General features: G+C 32.5%; 1 protein-coding gene across 1 annotated transcript in view; it reads left to right on the forward strand.

Moving 5' to 3' along the window:
• LOC129227986 (acetylcholine receptor subunit alpha-like 1) overlaps nt 1–21,608 on the forward strand; it is a 175,677-nt gene that overhangs the window by 97,520 nt on the left and 56,549 nt on the right. The window contains exon 4 of the mRNA XM_054862612.1: nt 3,836–4,016. Coding sequence (XP_054718587.1) covers nt 3,836–4,016 — 181 coding nt within the window. The remainder of the gene's footprint in view (nt 1–3,835; nt 4,017–21,608) is intronic.

A 21,608-nucleotide genomic window follows, 5' to 3' on the forward strand; every position in this document is an offset into this window, starting at 1 on the left:
CTTACTCTTTAATCAAACAACGGGTCACACGGACCAGCTGCGAGGGCTAAATGTGGCCCGCGTCTCCACTAAGGTTTGGTTATCCCATTCGATGGCGGCAGTGGGTCCTAATAATGAGCACAACAGCCCCTGACGTATCCGACATTTTGGTTCCAAGACAGAATTGGATCCAACCTCGTTTCTAGTATTTATAAATACGTTATAATATTCGCTGGTTGCTATGTCGTAAAATAATTGATGATAAGTTGAGTAAAATGTCACTTTAGGTAAATTTAGAAAGATAACTTCGTTTACAAATTCAGCTAAAACGTATCGGGAAATGTTTACGGTAATAAACCTCATTTTCACACCTTATTTGTTTTTAATTTGTATTCATTAAATTGCATTCATCTACAGATTAAAATAATCAAACATCTTTCGGGCAACACACCTAAAGCTTTGACACCAGTTTTCTGCAATGAAGCTTTTGTACAAATGTTTATTTTTTTCGCCCGACAATTTTGGAACCAAAATGTCGGATAAGTCAGCTCGAACACCTGGTGTAACCGAGCAATGAAACAGGTGTCATGTCATTAAAGCCGAGAGTGCCTAAAAACTGGTGGATGAAGAAAATTTATCTCACCAGTGAGATGCCGTAAACATACAACAAATAAATTTACTTTACCTACCAGTTTATTCGCACTCTTAGCTTCATTGAGGTGACTTCTGCATCCCGCCCGATTAGATTCGATTCCAGTCTGCGAAATCCGTAGCAAGGATGAAATTGTAGTCTCTGGATAGATTTAACTCACCTGTCGGGTATGCTTCGTGTAATATTGCTATAGGTGCGATAGCCTCAGGCTATAGGAAATGTTCATTTGCAAGTATATAGTACGCGAAACAATACCAAATAATAATAAGCTTTACATGAAATACACCACCATGTATTTTTGCTTTAGCCCTGGCTAATGGGCGGTAATTTAATGAAAATACTAAGCTTTGTTTTCATGTGTTAAGTTACAAAATCGGAGAAATGACAAGAAGTCTGATTTCGGTTCATCTTTGTTTAAGCTAAAATAACTTTTGTCTTTTTAAATTACGGGTTGGACCATCTCGAATCCCGTTGCTAGAAACAGCATTGGGACATTACTTTCTTAAATTGCATTTAAGAGCCATTACATGTTTAACTAAAACCGTCAATTGTGTTATGTTTTTTTAATATTACCACGCATTATGATCTTTCGCATCAAATTTGGATTTGAAATAAATTCTCTTTTTTTTTTAATTACAAAAAAGCCGCTAGAACAATTACCGTGTCTGTTCACAGTGTTAATTCATATAACCAAATTTTTACCAAATAAAGTTCGAGTATGAACAGTTTGCTCATTACCGGGTATTTATATTCTCCTGTTTCTGTTTTATTTTTCAGATTGATACTTCGTTCATTTTATGTATATAGAGCAAATTTTCACGGAATAAATAAACCTTGCTTCGCTCGTGTCTCCAATCTATTTAATGCTGCGTCTTTCCACGTTGTGCGGTATATTTTTTATATTTTTGTGTGCGATGGCCCAAACTTCCGTCGATGTTCTGCGAAATTAAAAACGCGCAATTCCATTTGACATCAAAAGACTTTCTATTCATTCCAAAATAAACCTGTAACATAGGTGCAATACATTTATCAAACATATTCACATGATGATTCTAGGTATAAGGTTTGATATTTACATTTCTTTGAGGCTAATTTGCTGAAAGATTATATAAGCAATCCAATAGGTTCATATTAGAAAAGGCAAAAAGTTCCATTAATTTTAATTTGTCCTTATTCGATTTACTAAACAACGATCTATACGATGGACCAGTCAAACCCGGTCCGTCATTCTTAGGTTAATCCTGATAGACAAAAATCTGTAAATATTTTAACTTTTTTTTCAAAAAAAAAGTTTTTGACCGTAAATCGCTTTTTGGCGCAACATTATCGTCCCAAAAAGTATCGAATTACGGAAAAAAAGAGAGAAAAAAATCATAAATTGAGCTGGATAATCTCGTTCTTTTCTTTGTTTACATTCCGTTACTTGATAAGCCGTGACCTTGAAAGAAACGTTTTCAATGTGGTGACGGTCCCTAAAACGTTTTTCGTTAATAACTCCTGTTCTACTGCACGGAATGCAGTGAAATTTCGTACCCTGGCTGTTTTTTGCGGTCTAAACATAATTATGTAGCAAAAAATAGGGGTTCCCATTTAAAAATCAAGAGTTGGTGCTCGTTTTGCTTTGTATATGGTCCCTTATCAAAATTTTACCTACATAGTTTTAAAGAAGACTTTAAACCAAGTCGGATGACACCTTTGTTTCCTTTCTAGCATGTATAATGGCCGAATAATTAAAAGTGTTTCGTTTTTTTTTTTTTTTTTTCTATGACTGTACAAGCTTGCTTATTTGATTTCCACTGAAAAAAAGCGCAAAAAAGCGTCTAATTCCAACATTTCCCTATTGTAAGTATTGAATTTAACACACATTTCTTAAATATCTTGAAAACTCATTTCTGCAAATAATGCCGTTTACCATCCCGCGGCAGTATATTGACTGGCAGTTAAAGGATGCTGTTGAAATTGAATTTGTAAGAAAATAAATGCGATGATGTCACAGGTGAGCCCAATTTTGATCCCGATCTGTTCTAAGATAAGTGTTTCCAAGTTAAAATTAAACAAATTTCCTGATCAGGACAAAGTTTCCATAAAGAGTATTTCAATAATTTTATTTGCTCAGTTACGGACGTATCTCGTTAGATTCGTCCGTTACTGAGGAAAGAAAAGGTTATTTAAATATTGTTTATGGAGTAATTGAAATGCCTTAAATAGAAGTAGGGTCCATGTTATTTACAAAGTTAATGCAGTGGATCAAGAAGATAACGTATTTGGCCTCTTTGTAAGGATTTTAGAGCAAAAAAAAAATCGTGCTTTGTAAAATACATTATTTAGTTACGTAATTTAAAAACTAATTATTGTGATCATTGTATGAACTGATAATTTTGCTTGATTAAATGTCTAAAATAATTCTTGCGATGCTTCTCCTTGTGGCACCGTTATTGGCGATACTCTTTACGTTTAGCGTTATCCGATCAATATCCTTTTATTAATTTCTTTAAAAGGTTAAAGGACCTTTAACCTTCAAAATTTTTGGCTTTCTGGAAAAAATAAATGTTATGCATAACTTAATTCCGATCAGTTTGATACCTTATTTATTGCCATACGCAAAAAACTTTTCAAGTTATCGTAAAAATGCGTAAACTTTCCCAATGGAGATTTATGTTAACAGCAGCTGTTTAAGCCTCTTTTTCTCAGGTACCGGTTTCACGTTTTGCGTGCGTGATATCTCAGAAAGTTTCTTATATATTTCCGTAAAACTTTTTATGCATGTTTTTCTGGTTTACTTTTATGATCTGAACCTAAATTTGAACTAAAAATTAACGTTAATGTTCGTTCTAATAATGTTAACGGGCGAATATATATATATATATATATATATATATATATATATATATATATATATATATATATATATATATATATTCGCCCAAAATTTTAGAAATTTTTGATATTAACTTTTGAAATTCCAAAACAATAAATAAATAATTTCAAAAAATAAATAAATTTATGTTTAGATCATAAAAATAAACTAAACGAACAATGCATTAAATTATGCTTGACATATATTTTTTCCAGAAATTCGAGAATTTTGAAGGTTAACGGTCCTCAGACCCCTCAAATTTCAAGGTTGTGCGGCAAAATAAAAACAAATAAATTAAAAGCAGATAATTATGAATGTTGTCATGTTTTTTTCTTTTTCTATTGTAGTGCGGACGGAAACTACGAAGTGACCATCATGACGAAAGCAATCATCCACAACGATGGCAAAGTGGTTTGGAACCCACCGGCCATCTACAAGAGCTCCTGCCAGATCGACGTCCAATATTTCCCCTTTGACAAGCAAGACTGTTTCATGAAATTCGGCTCCTGGACTTACGACGGTTACCAGGTATGTTAATACTCCACATCAAGTACGTCTCATATTAGGTGTTCCAAAAATGACTGATACATTTGAAAAATCAGTAAAAGCTAAACGGGCAGCGATAGAAATATACCATTTGTTGCAATATTCTTGGGACAGCAATAAATTTTCAGACGGACCAACTTTCAAAATTAGTTACAATGTTCCTCAGCAGATGGCGCTACAGGTATTTTAAGAGGTATTGAATAAAACGCAGTCTGTAAGATCGCCAAAATGACCAGTATATTTGAAAAGTAAATAAAAGCAAAACAGGCAACATTGATTTTTTAAAAATGTACCGGTCATTTTGGCAATCTTACAGACTGAGTTTTCTTTAAACCCTCTTAACCCATATTTTACTATCGTCCTGTATATAGGACAGATCATATTTATTGCATTTTAGCAAGGGTTATCACACTTTTAGTTTCTAATTTGGTATTTTTATAAACCCTACATTTGATAAGGACTGTAGACAAAATTTTAGAGTTCAATTATAAATGTTTTTATTTTATTTTTATTTTTGAATTTGACAATTTTTTTCAGTTTTATAATGCATAATTTAATAATTAATTAAAATAATTGTGTAGAAAATATGTCAAAATCCTCTTTCAATTTTATCATTACTAATCATATACATTAGTACTGAGTAAAATTTGCAAAGATAAAAATACATTTAAATAGGTTTTATGAAGGTTTTATTAGCCGTCTTGTAAGTAGGACGATGGTAAAATCCCCTGCTATGCGCGCTCCATACAAAAGTAGCTCAGCTGTTGGAAAATGGAGTGGAAAACTTGATTGCTCTCTTTCAAAACTCAATACTGTGAAATTTTCTCACAACAAGAGTTGAAAGAGCAGGTTTTTGGGGGTCGTAGGGAGTTTTTTGTTGAATAATTTATCATTCGCACTTAATACGTTATGATGCTACCTTCTAGATTGAGTAAAAAGATTTGCTGCTCGAAGTATGAACGCTGATCTCAGAAGCAAATAAATTAAAGAAAGAGTACATGTGACATATTGAATGAGAAATTATTAACAACTGAACTAGCTATAGAATATATAATGACATAGGAGGATGAACCCATGAGAGTGACCTTGGAAATATTGCCTTCTGATCCAGATATAGTCACTGATGATGATTCCAGCATTCTGTATAGTTACGCTGATTTCGACGAAAAACTTCTAGATTCCTTGAGCAATAAACATTTCAAAAGGAATCAACAGTAATGAAGAACTGAATATATCAAAATAAAAAAGGCCTAAGTGTGTACTCGAAGTTTGCATAACTTTATGAATCACTTTCAAATGAAAATCGTCAGAAGATATTGTTGGACATAATTTCAGGAAAACACTCGTGAAACTTTTTGAGAGTGTGATCGAAAATATGATGAAAGCAGTAAAGGAAAGTAATAAGTAACCCTGGCCTAAGAATAACAACGATTTTTGCTTGCAAGCATCAAAATTGAAACACTTTTTCGGCATAATGTTATGCAGCGGATATTATGTAACACCCAGTGAAATGGGGAAGATGCTCCCGATAAAGGAACAACTTTTGTTCATCAAACTATGTCATGAAAACATTTCTTTCATATCAAGCTGTTTTTACAATGTGATGATAACTCTACTACTGATTTAGATAGCTACTCTAAAGTTCGCCTAATTTATAATTTTTGGAATGAAGCTTTTCAAAAAATTGGTGTGTTTTCTGAGCATTCAACCATGGTTGAAATAAATGCCCTTTATTTTGAAAAATAGAGATGAAAAATTTACCCAAATGGGAAGCTCAAGAAGTTTGGTAGTAAACTCTCGATTGTCAAATCTTTTGGTGGTTACCACTTTCCATTTTATACTATATCCAGGAGCACAAAAAAAGATGTCCGATTCCGAAAATTGTTTCGACTGTCATAACAGAGCTAAAAAGATGAAAAATGAAAAGAATTACACTCAGGTACTACGGTTAGTAAATAATACAGCTGTTGATCATTTGCTGTCCATTATTAAAACTCTAGCAGGGCACAAAACATACATTATTTTGTCTTATAATATTTTTGTTCATCTCAGAAACAAACAACTATTTCAAATGGAAACAGTAAGGGAAATTTGAATGAGAAAATGTCCCTTAGAACCATCCAAAATCTAGAAAATTATAGGATTTAAACATCCGATAGGAAATTTCACATGAAGCACAAGATCACAGCTGTTCGTTGCAATAATGGCAAAGAAGTATCACTTATCAGCAATTTTGAAGATACAAAGTTTTTCAAAAAAAAAAAAAAAAAAAAAAAAAACAAAACACACAGAATAATGAAGAATTGAAACAAAAAGGAAAAATATTTCATTTTGTACTAGTGTAAAAATGGTGTGGACTTATATGAAAATCATATAAAAATATTATGAATCCATATGTAATACAAAATGGTAACGACAGACCATGATTTCGAAATGCTTTTGAAGCAGTACTGGATGCTGCTTGGAAAATATCGAGCTGTTTGCTTCAGAAGAAGCCTCAATATGTATTGAAGCCTGTAGAAAAGTTACTATTGTTTACATGGGTTTGTGTGTACTTCTAAACATTGCTGAAAAGCAACTGTCTGTTCATCAAAACAAGACTCGAACCATACGGAAGAGCGTTTTGAAGCTGCAAACTGAAAACGTTTTAGTAAAAACTTCGAACTGAAAACAACACAATAAGTTGACGCATTGTACTAAGAAAAATGGCATGAAAAATATTATTTATGACTTTGCGTAGAGTGTTTTCTTCCATTTCACACGCACCAGAAAGCTTGAGTGAAAACGCAAGTATACAGTAGTGGATTGTACCATCGTCCTATATATAGGACAGCTTGTAAAATGGAAACGAATACATATTTGGTAATGTTTAAAATTTTATGTGTATTCCTGAGGTCTCCTTAGTCTGTAATAGTAATTTTTATGAAAAATATTAAGTGTTTCATTATGTGGTAAAATATGGGTTAAAATACCTGCAGCGCCATCTGTTGAGGAACATTGTAACTAATTTTGAAAGTTGGTCTATCTGAAAATTTAGTGTTGTCCCAAGCATAATGCAACAAACGGTATATTTCTATCGCTGCCCGTATAGCTTTTATTGATTTTTCAAATGTATCAGTCATTTTTTGAACACCCTATAGTTTACTTCTCATAGTTTACTTTGCACCTGGCTTGCCCTTCAGGAAAGTGATAATGGCTAACATAAAGCTTCTTTTCCCTCCAAATAAAAATAATCGCTATGAAACAATAGAAGACAGGAAAAAATGGGGTGGGGAAGACCATTTCGAAAAAGTAGGTAATGATGGAAGAAAACGGTGGACATATTTGGATTCAGGGTGTCATGTTACTTAAGAATCTGCAAGAATTATGTCAGGCTCCCACCGGTTAGACCCCTTTCCACTGTAAGAGAGGCAAAGCAGCGACACTTCGAGCAAAATACCACAACAAAGTGGTTTCTAGATTTGTAGGGAAAAAAATTAGAATTTCTTTTTAGATTACAAAGAAAAGATTTAAATCTCCTTTCTTTCCCGATTTTTCAGGCTTGTTCCAGAATCAAAAAGTATTATTCGATTACATTATTGTTATTTTTTTCTGAAGGCTTCACTAATCGTAGCATTTCCGTCTTGGAGCATTAAAAAGAAACGTTGAAACACAATTTTTTAAAAAAATCACTTAGAAAAAGTGAAATTTTCCATATTTTCGAATTTTAGGCTCGTTCCGCAATCGGAAGATAATATCCGATTTCAATGATTATTTTGTTTTTGTTTTTTAAGTCTTCACCAATCGCAACTTTTTTCGCGCTATCACAACACGCAATTTTTTTTTTTTCTCGCTCCATCATAGTCTTCAACCATTTTGAAACTCCAACGAGTGCCAAGGAAATTTGGGCATTTAATTAAATAACTATCTGTCATGATAGGTTTTATAAAGTTGGTTTCTTCGTAAAAAAAGAAAAAAAAATGTTCAACAAAATAAGCAAACCAATTATAACGTGGTTTTTCTACATTCGAGTTACGTCTATGATTTTTTAAATGCATAAATTTATTCACAGTCTCTGCAGAAGAACAACACAATATTGCAACCGTCAGATTTTTGTGGATATCGGTCAAACGTCAATGTGTAAATAATGCGAAACACTACTTCATTGTCTAATAAAAGAATATTTTATACAACTTTTAAAATTAATAGCTACACATAAAATACTTCTGTTTTTCCCCCCCTTCTTCCTGCGTTTAGCCATTTCCTTTTGTAAAACAATAACTCAGAAAAAAAATTAACATGCACAACTTTTTCACAGAAACATACGATAAAACCTCATTGTCTTGCTCGTCATGTTGCAATAGACAGTGTAGAATTAATGCTATTGCCGGTGATAATTTGCTAAAAGGAAAAATTATTGCTTTGTCTAAATCGGGGAAAAAGCACTCGAAAAATAGCCGACAGTGTGAAGTTTCGCCTTTAACAGTATCCTGATGGGTCAATAAGTAAGATTTGCTCTTAGATAAGTTTACTGGTTTTTAGGAATTATTATTATTATTATTATTATTATTATTATTTTGTAAAATGTTTGAATAATTTTCAATGTGTTAAGATCTAGGAGAGGAAATGTCATTTGCAGTAGTGGGTCGCATGCTTTGAGCCGTATTCTGCACGAAAGTAGTAGTTGTGGCTCATTGTGAACATTTTTTTTTTTTTTGACTTTGTCGAAATTTTACAAAACACACACACACAATTATTTGGGTGTTAGATTAAGTTGAGTTTTTGTACATTTTTAATTATAATTTAAATACTATTTTTCTATTTACTTTCTTGGTCATTGTCCGTCACACATTTCACATTAAAATCATTCTTGCAAGACAAAGATAAAATATCAAATTATTTTCTTCTTTTTTTGAATAACATGGGAAAATATCGACAAAGAAAGTTACAATAAATTATTGTTATCACCTACTGAATGCCTATCTTATTAAATGCATGTTTTTCAGAATCCAATATCTGAACATTCGGCTCCAAGCAAACGACGGGCCACATGGACCAGCCTCACGGGCTGAATGTGCCCGCGTCTTCACTGCGATTTAATTGCGGTTTGGTCATCCCGTTTGAGGACTTCTGTGGGTTCTAATAATATGCACAACAATCCTGAACTGGATTGAACCGAGCAATGAAGCAGGCGTCATGTCATTGAAGCTGAGAGTGCCTAAAAACTGGTGGATGAAGAAAATTTATCTCACCACTGAGATGCCGTAAACATTAGGGTGGGTCGATTTTCATTTTTTTTTTTTTTTTTTTGAAATCGAAAACGTCTGTGGTGGGAAAAGTTGTGTATTGACATCTAACACTGTTATATATATATATATATATATATATTTGGTAATCAAAATTTATTTAGATCCCTCACCAGTCCCTTAAAATTTCACCAAGTATGAAAAATTGACATTTATTTGTTATTTTTTAAATTTCTCATGTTTGATTTTTTTAATCACCCGAAGTGAAAATGATTGCCTAGTAAGATTCTTCACTCATAAATAATAATAATAATAATACTATTCAAGCTCCGCTCAACCGGTGAAATTTGGAATATTTTCATAATTTTTAAAAGCTTGATGTTTTAAAGCAAAAATTTTATCCAACGCTTTTTTAAAAAAATTTAAACATTTTTAATACTTTCTTTTTCTATACTAACGCTATAGAATTCTTTAGGATCAAAACATAGGTATAAAAGATTAAAGTACCAGATGTCCTTAATCGCAGTTTTACAGCAGCTCTTCGCTCATTTTCCCGAAGTATTAGAGAAAAATGACTAAGAATTTATCTCGGAGTTTTTTGTAGTATTGAAGTTTTACACCTTATACATTGTTTTGTTCTCAAATTTTGGCATTATTTTTCGGGAAGCCAATGTTGTAAGTATAAAGCCATCACGGCGTGTTGCTCCACAAACAGATAAAGATGCTTCTGTCACCAACCTAACTGCTCTTTCTACCGCTTGTGTATGACATGGTAAATTCCACAACTCACTTTCAATAACGTCACCCGTTTCAGCTACTTTCTCAAGTTCCGCATTGGGTATATGTTTGGTGAGTAAAGAGTCAAATTTTGAAAAAAAGGACACAATTTTGCCAATTTATCAATTCTGTATACTCTTTTGCTTGAAAATTTATAGGTGGAATGACAAAATCACGAACAGTTTCATTAGTAAGAGTTCGGGCCTTCAGGATTGTTCTGTAGCCTAATTTCCTTACTGAGGATCGCGTGCCGTTGATCATGGCTATCAGCAGGTTTTCTGAATGACCAAAAAACCCATTTCTTTATATAACAGGGTCAACTACTGATTTCAGATCATCGCTAAGATATCTTGAGTAGTGGATAACTTCCCAAAGATGCTGTGCACCGGCTGTGCATGAAGGCTCAGTTTTAATCAAAAACCAAACTTTTACATACACTTTTATAACGAATTCTACAATAGTCTCTATTTCCAGCGATGACTCTTTTGTACCAACATACAAACGAAGTACTCTGCTTGCTGTTGTAAGCCATCTAGCATGAGATAGCTTTCCTGGTGATTTGGTGGGCAGTGATGTTGAACAATTTCCTGAACATATTGCTTGACATATTTGATACAAGTATTTTTGGTCAGTGCCAAGTCCGTCTGTATCAACTGTTGACAAATCAAAAGCGATTTTTTTAAAGTTGACAATTGGTAGCTGCTTATATGTGCCAAGAAACTTCCTTATAGGACCATTTACGTAAACGGACCTGTAGTGCTTCCATCAAGATGCCGTAACAGATAGCGTAAAGGTAGCTAGCTCATTGGCGTGCAATTGACATATGAGCCATTGCAACGGCCTTTTTAAATGCAGCTCAAACAGTCTTATTACAAAACCTTTCACATCAGTATTGACTGCTGTTCCATCTGATCCTACTGCAATTAAATCCACAGTAGATACTTCGGTTGTTTTTAAATAGTCTAATATGCCTGATAACACTTCATTCGCTGTACCAATTCTTCTGCTCTGAGTTTTTCGTTACGATTTCTATTTGGTTCATATATGCTTGGCTAAGTGCCAAGAACAGGCCGATTTGTCAGACTGGGAGTAGGTGATTTAAATAGTTTCATTATATCACAGAGAAGAAGAAAAATAAACATTCGGAGGAATCACACCATCTGTCTCTTTGACAGTTAAAACTAAGCAGAAAGAGCTAAGAAAAAAGGCAAAACGCGCAATTTCAGATTCCCGGCAGGGGTGGTATATGTAATATGATATGATAATTATTTTGTTCACAAACAAAGGGTCTTCCTATTTACACCACAGGTGATTTAAAAAAAATACATAAGAAATGAAAAAAAAGTTTTAAAAAACGTCAATTTTTACACATTTAGCAAAACTTCAGGGACCTGGCAGAAGGTATAAATAAATTTTAATTACCAAAAAAATTTTTAATGAACATTAGATGTCAATACACAACTTTTCCCACCACAGGCGATTAAAAATATTATACATAAGATTTTTTTAAAAAAAATTTTTTAATGTCAATTTTTACATATTTGGCCAAACTTTAAGGGGCTGGCGGGGGATCTAAATATATTTTGATTTCAAAAAAAAAATGTTATGCGAACATTTGATGCCACACTTTTCCTACCACAGGCGTTTTCGATTTAAAAAAAAAGTCAAAATCGACCCACCCTAGTAAACATACAGCAGATAAATTTACTTCACCTACCAGTTTATTCGCACTCTCAGCTTCAATGAGGTGACTTCTGCATTACGATTTCAATCTGCGAAATCCACGGTAAGGACAAAATTGTAGCCTCTGGGTTGATCAACCCGCCTGTCGGGTATGCTGCGTGTAGTATTGCTGTAGGTGTGCCAGCCTAATTCCTGGTACTATAGAATGTTCGTTTTGAAGCATATAGCGTGCGAAGCAACATCTAATAATGCTAAGCTTTGTTTACAAGTGAAAAGTTACAAAATCGAAGAAATTACAAGAAGTCTGATTTCGGTTCATCTTGATTTAAGCTAAAATAACTTTTGTCTTTTTTAGTTACGGGTTGGACCATCTCGAATCTCGTTGCTAGAAATAGCATTGGGAAATTACTTTCCTAAATTGCTTTTAAGAGACATTACATGTTTAACTAAAAACGCCGATTAGGTTATTCTTTTTTAATAATACCACGCATTATGACCTTTCGCATCAAATTTGGATTTAAACAGATTCTCTTTTTTTGATTACAAAAAATCCGCTAAAACAATTACTGTGTTTGTCCATTGTGTTAATTCAAATAACCAAATTTTTCCCAAATAAAGTTCGAGTATGAACGGTTTGCTCATTAACGGGTACTTATATTCTCCTGTTTCTGTTTTATTTTTTAGATTGATACTTCGTTCATTTTATGTATTTAGAGCAAATTTTCACGGAATAAATGGACCTTGCTTCGCTCGAGTCTCCAATCTATTTAATGCTGCGTCTTCATACGTTGTGCGGGATATTTTTTACATTTTCTGTGCGATGGCCCAAACTTCTGCCGATGTTCTGCGAAATTAAAAACGCGCAATTCCATTTTACATCAAAAGACTTTCTATTCATTTCAAAATAAACCTGTAACATAGGTCCAATACATTTATCAAACATATTCACATCATGATTCTAGGTATAACGTTGGATATTTACATTTCTATGAGGCTAATTTGCTAAATGATTATATAAGCAATCCACTAGGTTCATATTAGAAAAGGCAAAAAGTTCCATTATTTTTAATTTGTCAATATTCGATTTATTAAACAACGATCTATACAATGAACCAGCCAAACCCATCCGTCTTTCTTAGGTTAATCCAGATAGACAAAAATCAGTAAATATTTTTACTTTTTTTTCAAAAAAAAAAAAAAGTTTTCGACAGTAAATCGCTTTTTGGCGCAACATTATAAACCAAAAAATATCGAATTACGGAAAAAAAAGAGAACTTCAAAAAATCATGAATTGAGCTGGATAATCTCGATCTTTTCTTCGTTTACATTCTGTTACAAGATAAGCCGTGACCTTGAAAGAAGCGTTTTCAATGTGGTGACGGTCCCTAAAACGTTTTCGTTAACTCTTGTTCTACTGCACGGAATGCAGTGAAATTTTGTACCCTGGCTGTATTTTGCTGTCTAAACATAATTATGTAGCAAAAAATAGGGTTTCCCATTTGAAAATCAAGAGTTGGTGCTCATTTTGCTTTGTATATGGTCCTTTATCAAAATGTACCTACTTAGTTTTAAAGAAGACTTTAAACCAAATCGGATGACTTTTTTTTTCCTTTCTAGCATGCATAATGTCCGAATAATTAAACGTGTTTCGTTTTTTTTTTCTATGACTGTACAATAAAGCTAACGTACAACAGATGACTAAAATACAAAAAAATAAAAAAAATAAAAAAAAAATTGCAGTTACTGCCCTTTACCTGCCCACGGCAGTACTGATAAGCTCTTCTTGTTAACTTTGTTTCCCGTTTTTTCCATTTTGTAACATTCAACACATTTAATGCACTGCTACATCTGTGCAAAATTTAATCATTGCTTAATCTTTATTAATATCTCCCATTCAAACTTATTTTTTAGTATACGTAATAATATCTTCATCTATCTTTGTATCGTGCATGTGTATGTGTTACATGTTTGTGGGTGTGTAACTAAAGAAAAAAAGCTAAAGGACAGATAAAACGATAAATTTCTTATCAAAAGTTTGTCTTAGAAAGAAATTGAAAACAAAACAGGAGCCTTGCGCTTGATCAGCGTAAAACAAATCCCGGAGTTAATTTTGCATAATAAATTAATGATAATGCTTTTTTATATAAAGCCACTTTTTTTTCTGCCGCTTAGGAACGAGTGAAAATTGAAAACGAGTTATCTAACGGCTTGATCATGCAGCATTGAACGTGAAAGGAATTGAATTTGCAAAATCCAACTGAAAAAGTATGTGCATAAAAAATTTTTCATTTCCTTATATTTGAAATTCTGCGGGTGGAGGAGGGGCGGTGAAATATCTCCTCAAGCGCTTTTCAGGTTTAAAACATGTTTCTCGGAAAAAATAAATTTTTTACTCCAAAGAAACAATATTTATAGCTACTGCTCTCCGCTTGATGGAGCAAAAAGGAGGTATTAAATCTTCAGAGAAGTCGATGGTTTCCTTTGTCTAAAGCGATAAAAAAGTTTCAGCAGCAGTGGGCGTTTAGAACTCTGCTGCACATTCACTTTAAAAATGGTTGAAATAATAGATAAGGGTTCTCTTCATATAATCATCAAGGTCCTTGTTTTACAATGTTGAAAATTTTTTCGATTGAGATTGGTAACTTTTTTTTTAATGCACGAATTTAGCATTTAATTCAAGGTAAACGTTTTTACTCCATGCTTAACAATGGTAATAAAAAGTTTTAGTTCATTGGTTTGCAAAAGAAAAAAGTCATAAGTACTGTTTGATTATTCGCCGCTTAAAGAGGTCATTAAAAGACTTTGGAACTTAATGCCGAAAACAAAAGAATAAATGAATAAAGATTTTAACGCAAAAATTTCGTTTTCAGTTTAGCTTTTTTTTTTTTTTGGTAATGCCACAAAAATGAGTATTTAATGTATTTTTATTATTTTGAAGATTTATTAGAATATCGTTGTTGTCAAAATCATTTGTTAATTTAACGACCAATCAATTGCTTAATAACTAAATATCATCGCAAAATCAACTTTTATCCACTTATTACATTTTAAGGAATTAAAGCTTGGAGGTACGTACAGTTTGACCATGGATTATATGGAATTGACAAACGTCCAGTTAAGACGAGTCTATCTGAATGATGTGCGGGGTTTTTTTTTTTTTTTTTTTTTTTTTTTAAATTTGATGCGCGTGTTCATTTGAATGTGACTCTGGTTAGTTTAGACGCTAATATACATCTTCAAAAGCTGGCATCCCTGAATTCTAATAGATGCTTCCATTTCCACGTGTAAACCGGATGTTTGCCTTTCCATAGAATCCGTGGTCAGACCGTAATAATGGAATGGAAACTTTAAATCACTGATCATTTAATCGTTCATGCAAATCATTATTTTGCTCAAAAACCTTTTAATCGGTGATGTCAGATTAATAACATTCGAAATGTAATACTTTTCTATTGAAGCAGCTATGCTTCTTACGCGACGTTGTGCTGCCTGAGTGAAATTATTACATATTACGATACGTACTGACGAAAACAGAAAACTTAAATTACAAAGTAATTAAAAATAATTAATTCCTTAAGATTACATAATGTTTATTAAACCATAAAAGTCAGTGATGTCAATGCTTTGAAAAGTGATGTCAATACGCAAAATAATATTTCATGCTTCAGCATTAGTAAAAATAAATTGAAACAGGTGAAGAATATCAAAACCTTATAATATTTAATTAAGAAAAACAAGACATTTCAAAAGTAATGATTTAAATTAGCATTTTAAAAAACTTAAGACAGCGTAATATGCGTACTATTCTTAGCGTAATTAATATCTATTCTTACTTAACGGTTGAAATATTTTCAAAAACAGTGAAAGATAATTTTTCATCAAGCATTTCCATAATAATACTGAATTCTGATGGGTTTTGCTTTTTAAAATAAAAGTATTTAATTGCTAATAATCCTAACTATCATTTTAAAAGAATACTGAAACATTAGGTGTTTATTGTTCCGACAGAGTAATTAACGTGTGCTCTTGTTCAGTGGTTGAAAATGTTTTAAGTCGTTGATGTCTTTTCAAAAACATTAGGAGCAATTTTCATTTATCGTGTCCAAATGAAAGAATTTGTAAAACTTGATGTTACTTAGCGCCTGAAGTTGAAATAATAAATACATAGTTCAGAGTCTTAATAAAGTTTTTTTTTTAACGACAACTTTTATTATTGATTCTTTTGATTTTTGAAATAATTAACATATATTTGTTCCTACTTTTTGGAGTAGAAATGTGTTATCATTTAATTTTGTTCTTAAAAGTCACTTGTAATTTAGATTTATTTATTAAAAAGCAATAAAGCATGTTATTTAATGATTGAAAATAAATTACTGATCCGTCAAAAATGTTAATTAACGTTTTAAAGACAACTGTTCGTACATTGTTATTGATGTGCGCTATGGTTAAAATACCTACATAATGTAAAATTATCTTTTCGCCTGTTGCTATCAAGTTATATTAGAAATAAGTAGGTAAATGATTTGTGATATTTGCTCTATTTTTAGCCTATCTGATTTAAGAAATAGTGGATTAAAGTATTTCATCAGAACTCATCTACTTGATCAAATTTATTAAAGTGAAACTTTTTATGCGAGGGCTTTGAAATACTGATCTGCAAGCTTTTCTTTCTTTCTTTCTTTTGGTGCTAATTGCATAGGTTTATTTTTTATGAGGACTACACACTGAGTGTTTGGTCTCCCTTACGCATGATGTTTATTTATTACAGTACAGAATACATATAAACAGCACGTAAAAGAATTGACATCACAAAGAGGGGAAGTTACATCCGGAGGGAGGGTGGGAGTCGAACGCACCGTCTCAAGTGTGTGAAGCAATCGCTTAGACCACTCGACCACTCAGCCCCCCGCAATATTTTGTGTGACGGAAACGACGTACCGTTTAAACAGCTACGTTTTGTTGTTGTTAAAATCGACGGCAAAACGTTATCATTGCCAAAAAAATAATTATAAATAATGGTAGTTATCAAGTTAAAATACTTCCACTTTTTAATTGTAGCCAAAAACAATAAAAAATAATTGTAATTAGAAAATTTAGCTTTGTTAAAAAATTTAACAAATTAATTTCAAGACTGAGCTTAAGCAAGCGTTTTCAGGCATTTTAAACTTTTCATTATAATACAGGTTTTTGAAGATTTCTTTGATTCAAGTTAAGTCATCAATTTAAAAGTGTCATTCCGTATTGTTTAAGTCAAGCCTTGAAATTAGTTTGTTAACTTTTATCAGCAAAATTAACTTTGTAATAACTATTAATTTTGATTGTTTTTGGCGACACACTGCAAAAACAATTTAGAAACTTTACTAGGAAATACTGTGCCCAACTTCTGCAAGTAACATATCGAGGAAAAAAGCAATGATAAAACATGAAAGATTTCCGCTAAAATTCAGCAACTTTCCTGAAATTGTGCTGGAATCCTTCTGATAAATTTAGAAATTTCCCAATTAAGCCAATCTGTCTCCGACTCTGTAACCTTCAGAGAAAATTTAAGTAGGTTTAATCTTGGCCCCACTAAATTTCGCTTATGCTTATAGGCGGTGACAATCACTGAAACTCATGGCAACAAAGAGGGCGCTATAGGGAATCCCTGTTTTCCACTACGTTTCCATTGATGGGGGGATGCCAGGGTTCCGTTCAGCGCCTCTTGCGGTCAAAATGGGCGACGTCCACTCAAAAATTAACCAACTTTGAAACTTATCATTGATTCATGAATGCACAGGATTCCGGCAATTTCAAGAGCAGATCATAGTTGCATCGGTTTAACACAGAAAAGTCATAAATTGTCAAGGCCCGAAAGCGTCAGCGCCAGATTGGCACCTTCCTGACTTACCAAGAAATATCCAAAAGCATTATTACAAACGTGGCCAAAGCTATGATGAAATGTTGTCCATGGACTTATCGCTACCTTTGATAGCTTAATCAGTTGGGACGGGCCGTAATCGAACAAAAGACGATACACTTCTGAAATACGCTCAACCAATCTTTGAACTGGAAGCTAAAAATACTCTTCACAATAGTAAAAAGTCTGTATTCGTGCAACTTGTAGGAACTCAGGAAACTTTTTGACAGTGATGCTTGATATGTCCAGGAAGTGGACGAAAACCATTGAAATCCCGAAACACTACATGGAAATACTCAGTAACGTTTCGAATTTTTTTTACAGTGCAAGCTACTACGCACAACCGGCCTTCTTTTTGTTATACTTCGATTCTACAGTTTTTTTATTACATTTTTTCTTTACTATGGCAAGCACTTTTCTCCAATTATTCTTCAAAAGACAGATGCTAGATAATATGAACAAAAATAGCTATAAATGTAATTAATTTACAAAAAAAATTCTCTTTATATTCTTTGTTCTTTGAAAAAACTCCCCAACTATTCGATTATATTCTATTTATTTGCAATTGAAAAAGATTAACTCTTCACCGTTAAAATTCCGAGTAATTTTTTAAACTCTCGAAAACTCAAAAAAAAAAAAAAAGTGTTGTACTAAAGTGACTAATTATTGACATAGTTTTTTTTTGGTATATTGAGTTTAAAGGTTGCAGTTCTAGTTCATGAAAACGCTAATTCTAACGGCGTTAGTAGTTAGAAATAACACTTTTACAGATGTGATATTTTCATTAATTTTCAATTACGAGTTATATATATTTTTAGAAAAAAAGAACTGGAATACACTGGTTTAACTAGTTATTGACCTATACATTTCGTTACGATCTTACTAAAAATTAGAAATGATCAAGCAAGCTGAATCTAATTATTTTCAGGACGTACGCAAAAAAGTATTTAACAATATTGATAATATTAGTTTTTCTTTTAATATAATCCTTTAAGTATACATTTTCATTACTGATTAGCATAATTAATTAGACTAATTGTAACAATCATTAAAGTAATCCGCACCGGTTTCAGAGTAGAAATCAACATAGAATTGATATAGATATTGAATCGCTGGTTAAAAAAAACATTTGATGAGATAAGAAACGAAATAAAATAATAATGTATAAGTAAATCTTTTTCTCTTTTTTTTTTTTCAATAAAATTTCTTATATGTTTATTTAAGTAAAATTTATTTATTAAAAGTATTGCACACTACAGAAGGAATCCAGTTACAGTGGCAACAATAATTTAAAAAAAGCAATTAAAACAAACTATACATTTAAAGTATTAAAACATAAAGACTTAAAATTGTAAAATGACAAGTTAAAAATATCTAAATCATGACAATGAATGTTAAAAAGTTTGTAAAATTTAAAAAGACAAAAATTATCAACATAGTTCCGTCACGTAAAAAAAAAAATTAAAAGAAGAATGTCTCCTAAGAGTCCTACTTGGGACAGCAAGTTGTATCGAATTGACGATATCTGAGCAGCTAATTAAATTATGTGGAACCTTATAGAAAAAAAAGAAGACACAAAAGTTCACGGCGTGATTTAAGAGTGGGAAAATTATAAATATTACATAAATGAGAGTAAGAATAAGTTAAAAAATCTTGATTATTAGTTCTGTAATATAAGTAATAAACAAATTTGAATTGAACCTGCTTAAGAATTTTAGATCTATTATTGTAGTAAGGATCTCAAATAAGACTTCAGTACTTGAGTTTGGAGCACATAAGACAAAAATAAAGCGTTTCAAATGCTTGCTCATTAGAAAAATCTTTAGTCTTGCGTTTTAAAAAAAATCCAAATAGCCCAGTCAATAAAGATTTCGTGTCGCAACTAATTTAGGGAAAGCTAAATTTTTGCAGGTTGTTAATACATAAAGTATACACTAAAAAAATACAAAGTCCCGACCCCACCCCTCTTGCTTTTCGTCCCACCCCCTCCGAAACATTTCCAAAGCATTACTATGATTATACGCTTTTCGTGTTGCAACTACTTAAGAGAAAGCTGAGTTTTGGCAGGATGTTAGTACATAATGTATTCATGAAAAAATACAAAGTGCTGACCCCCACCACTGTTGCTTCCCCCCCCCTCCGAAACAATGCCAGAGCAGTACTATGATTATACGCTTTTCGTGTTGCAACTACTTAAGGCTCTTCTATACCCTCCATCTTGGTTTTCGACGCTAATGCTTTCTCTACGGGAAAATCTGCTACCTATGCAAAGCATAACACGAGAAATTACTGGAATATTTTCACGCGGTTTGTTTTAAACGATGGCTATGACTTAGAACTAGATATGCTCTTTTTTATTTTTTCTGTAGTTATTTTGAAATTTTTTTAATAACATTTTAAAACTTTAAACGACTATTTTCACACGTTTGAAAAATGATATGGAAAAACTGAAAAAGGAGCGCAAGAGATTGAACATTTCTCTTTAAAAAAATATTTTAAGTTTATTTCTGCGACAATTTGTTCTATTGATATTCTCCACGTAGTAAAGTCTTGTTTTCGAAAAATTGTGAAAAACTGCGAAAAACACGCCTTTCACCAGACCACACCCATTTCCTCCCACTTCGAGGGACCACTTTCTCTTCTCCCCCCAGGGTCTTCAGGGTCTTGTCTGCTGCTTCTCCGACCGTTCCTCCGCTCTGCCTCAATGACAGGCAATACATTACTGAATCCCCCTAATATTCTTTGTCGTTTTGTGTGTTGGTCTTGTATCTCTGTGACATCGACGAAATCCGTTCTAAAAAGAACATTTTTTTTTCTTCTTTAGAGTTCTATTCGATAAGTTTTTGAAATTATTTAGGTGATATATTTTTCAATGCTGTTTTAATATAAGTACCCCCCGTTTAAATGTGGAAGTTATTTTGTAAAAATTACCGCATTTTATAATGGGGAAAAAATTCGAAATGCCATTTTTATTTATGTATTTCTTTATTAAATTATTAATTTAAAAAAAAATACCGCCAAGTACAGTGATTGCGATTTATATCTCGATGTGAAATTTACAAAAATATAAACCAATTCACTTAAAATACACTAGCCACATTAGGGGAAGTGGCGAGTAAATCATGAAATTTCCCTCTCCTGAGTGTATGTGCAGTAGAACGAGATTAATCTGGCGATTATACATATTCCGCAGAGATTATTCAAAATGGGGTTGTTTCCTTCAGTCAAAGTACTATTTTTAGTCATTGAAATTGATTGAATAAGCAAAAAAAAAAAAAAAAAAAAATAATAATAATAATAATAACATGAAGCGAGAAAAAACTTTCATTTTCCCGATAATTTTTTTTTTTTTAATAAATTTTTTTAACATGTCCGATTTTGAAAATAAGACGTAGTCTTTATGACGTCACAAATGATGTACGTAAGCGCATCTGTGTACTGCGTTTTCACGTTATTGTAATCAAGAAGCGAATTAAATATTGCACTCTACGCTTGTTATCAACCATATCGTTGCCATTACACTTGAGTAAAAATGCGAATTAAATATTACGCTCTACGAATGGCAACAGTGAATGGCATTTCATCATTTGTGATATCATCGGCAGAAGCCGTAAATAATAAAAGCGCACCGATTAAAATAAATTTTTAAAATTATTAAAATTAGTCAAATTATTTAAAAAACGGTCAAATCCTATTCGCAACTCCAGAGCTCGAATACGCTACCTTGCGGTGATTAACAATACTAAAGAAAAAGGTAAAACATTCCATTTCACGTGTTTTCTTTGGGGTAAATTACAGGCTTCAGACCGTTTGTGGTGTAATGTAATTTCAGAAGAATAGAAAAGAAAGCTTCCCACAAACACGATCAAAAATTACTGTCATTCACTAAGCGTCAAAGCAGGGGAAATAGTCTTTACTAATAATAAAGCTGAAAGTCTGTCTGAATGTCTGGAGGATGTCTGGTTGTCTGGATCTCTGTGACGTGCATAGCGC

The sequence above is a fragment of the Uloborus diversus genome, chromosome 8 (assembly GCF_026930045.1).
Source record: "Uloborus diversus isolate 005 chromosome 8, Udiv.v.3.1, whole genome shotgun sequence".
NCBI lineage: Eukaryota > Metazoa > Arthropoda > Arachnida > Araneae > Uloboridae > Uloborus > Uloborus diversus.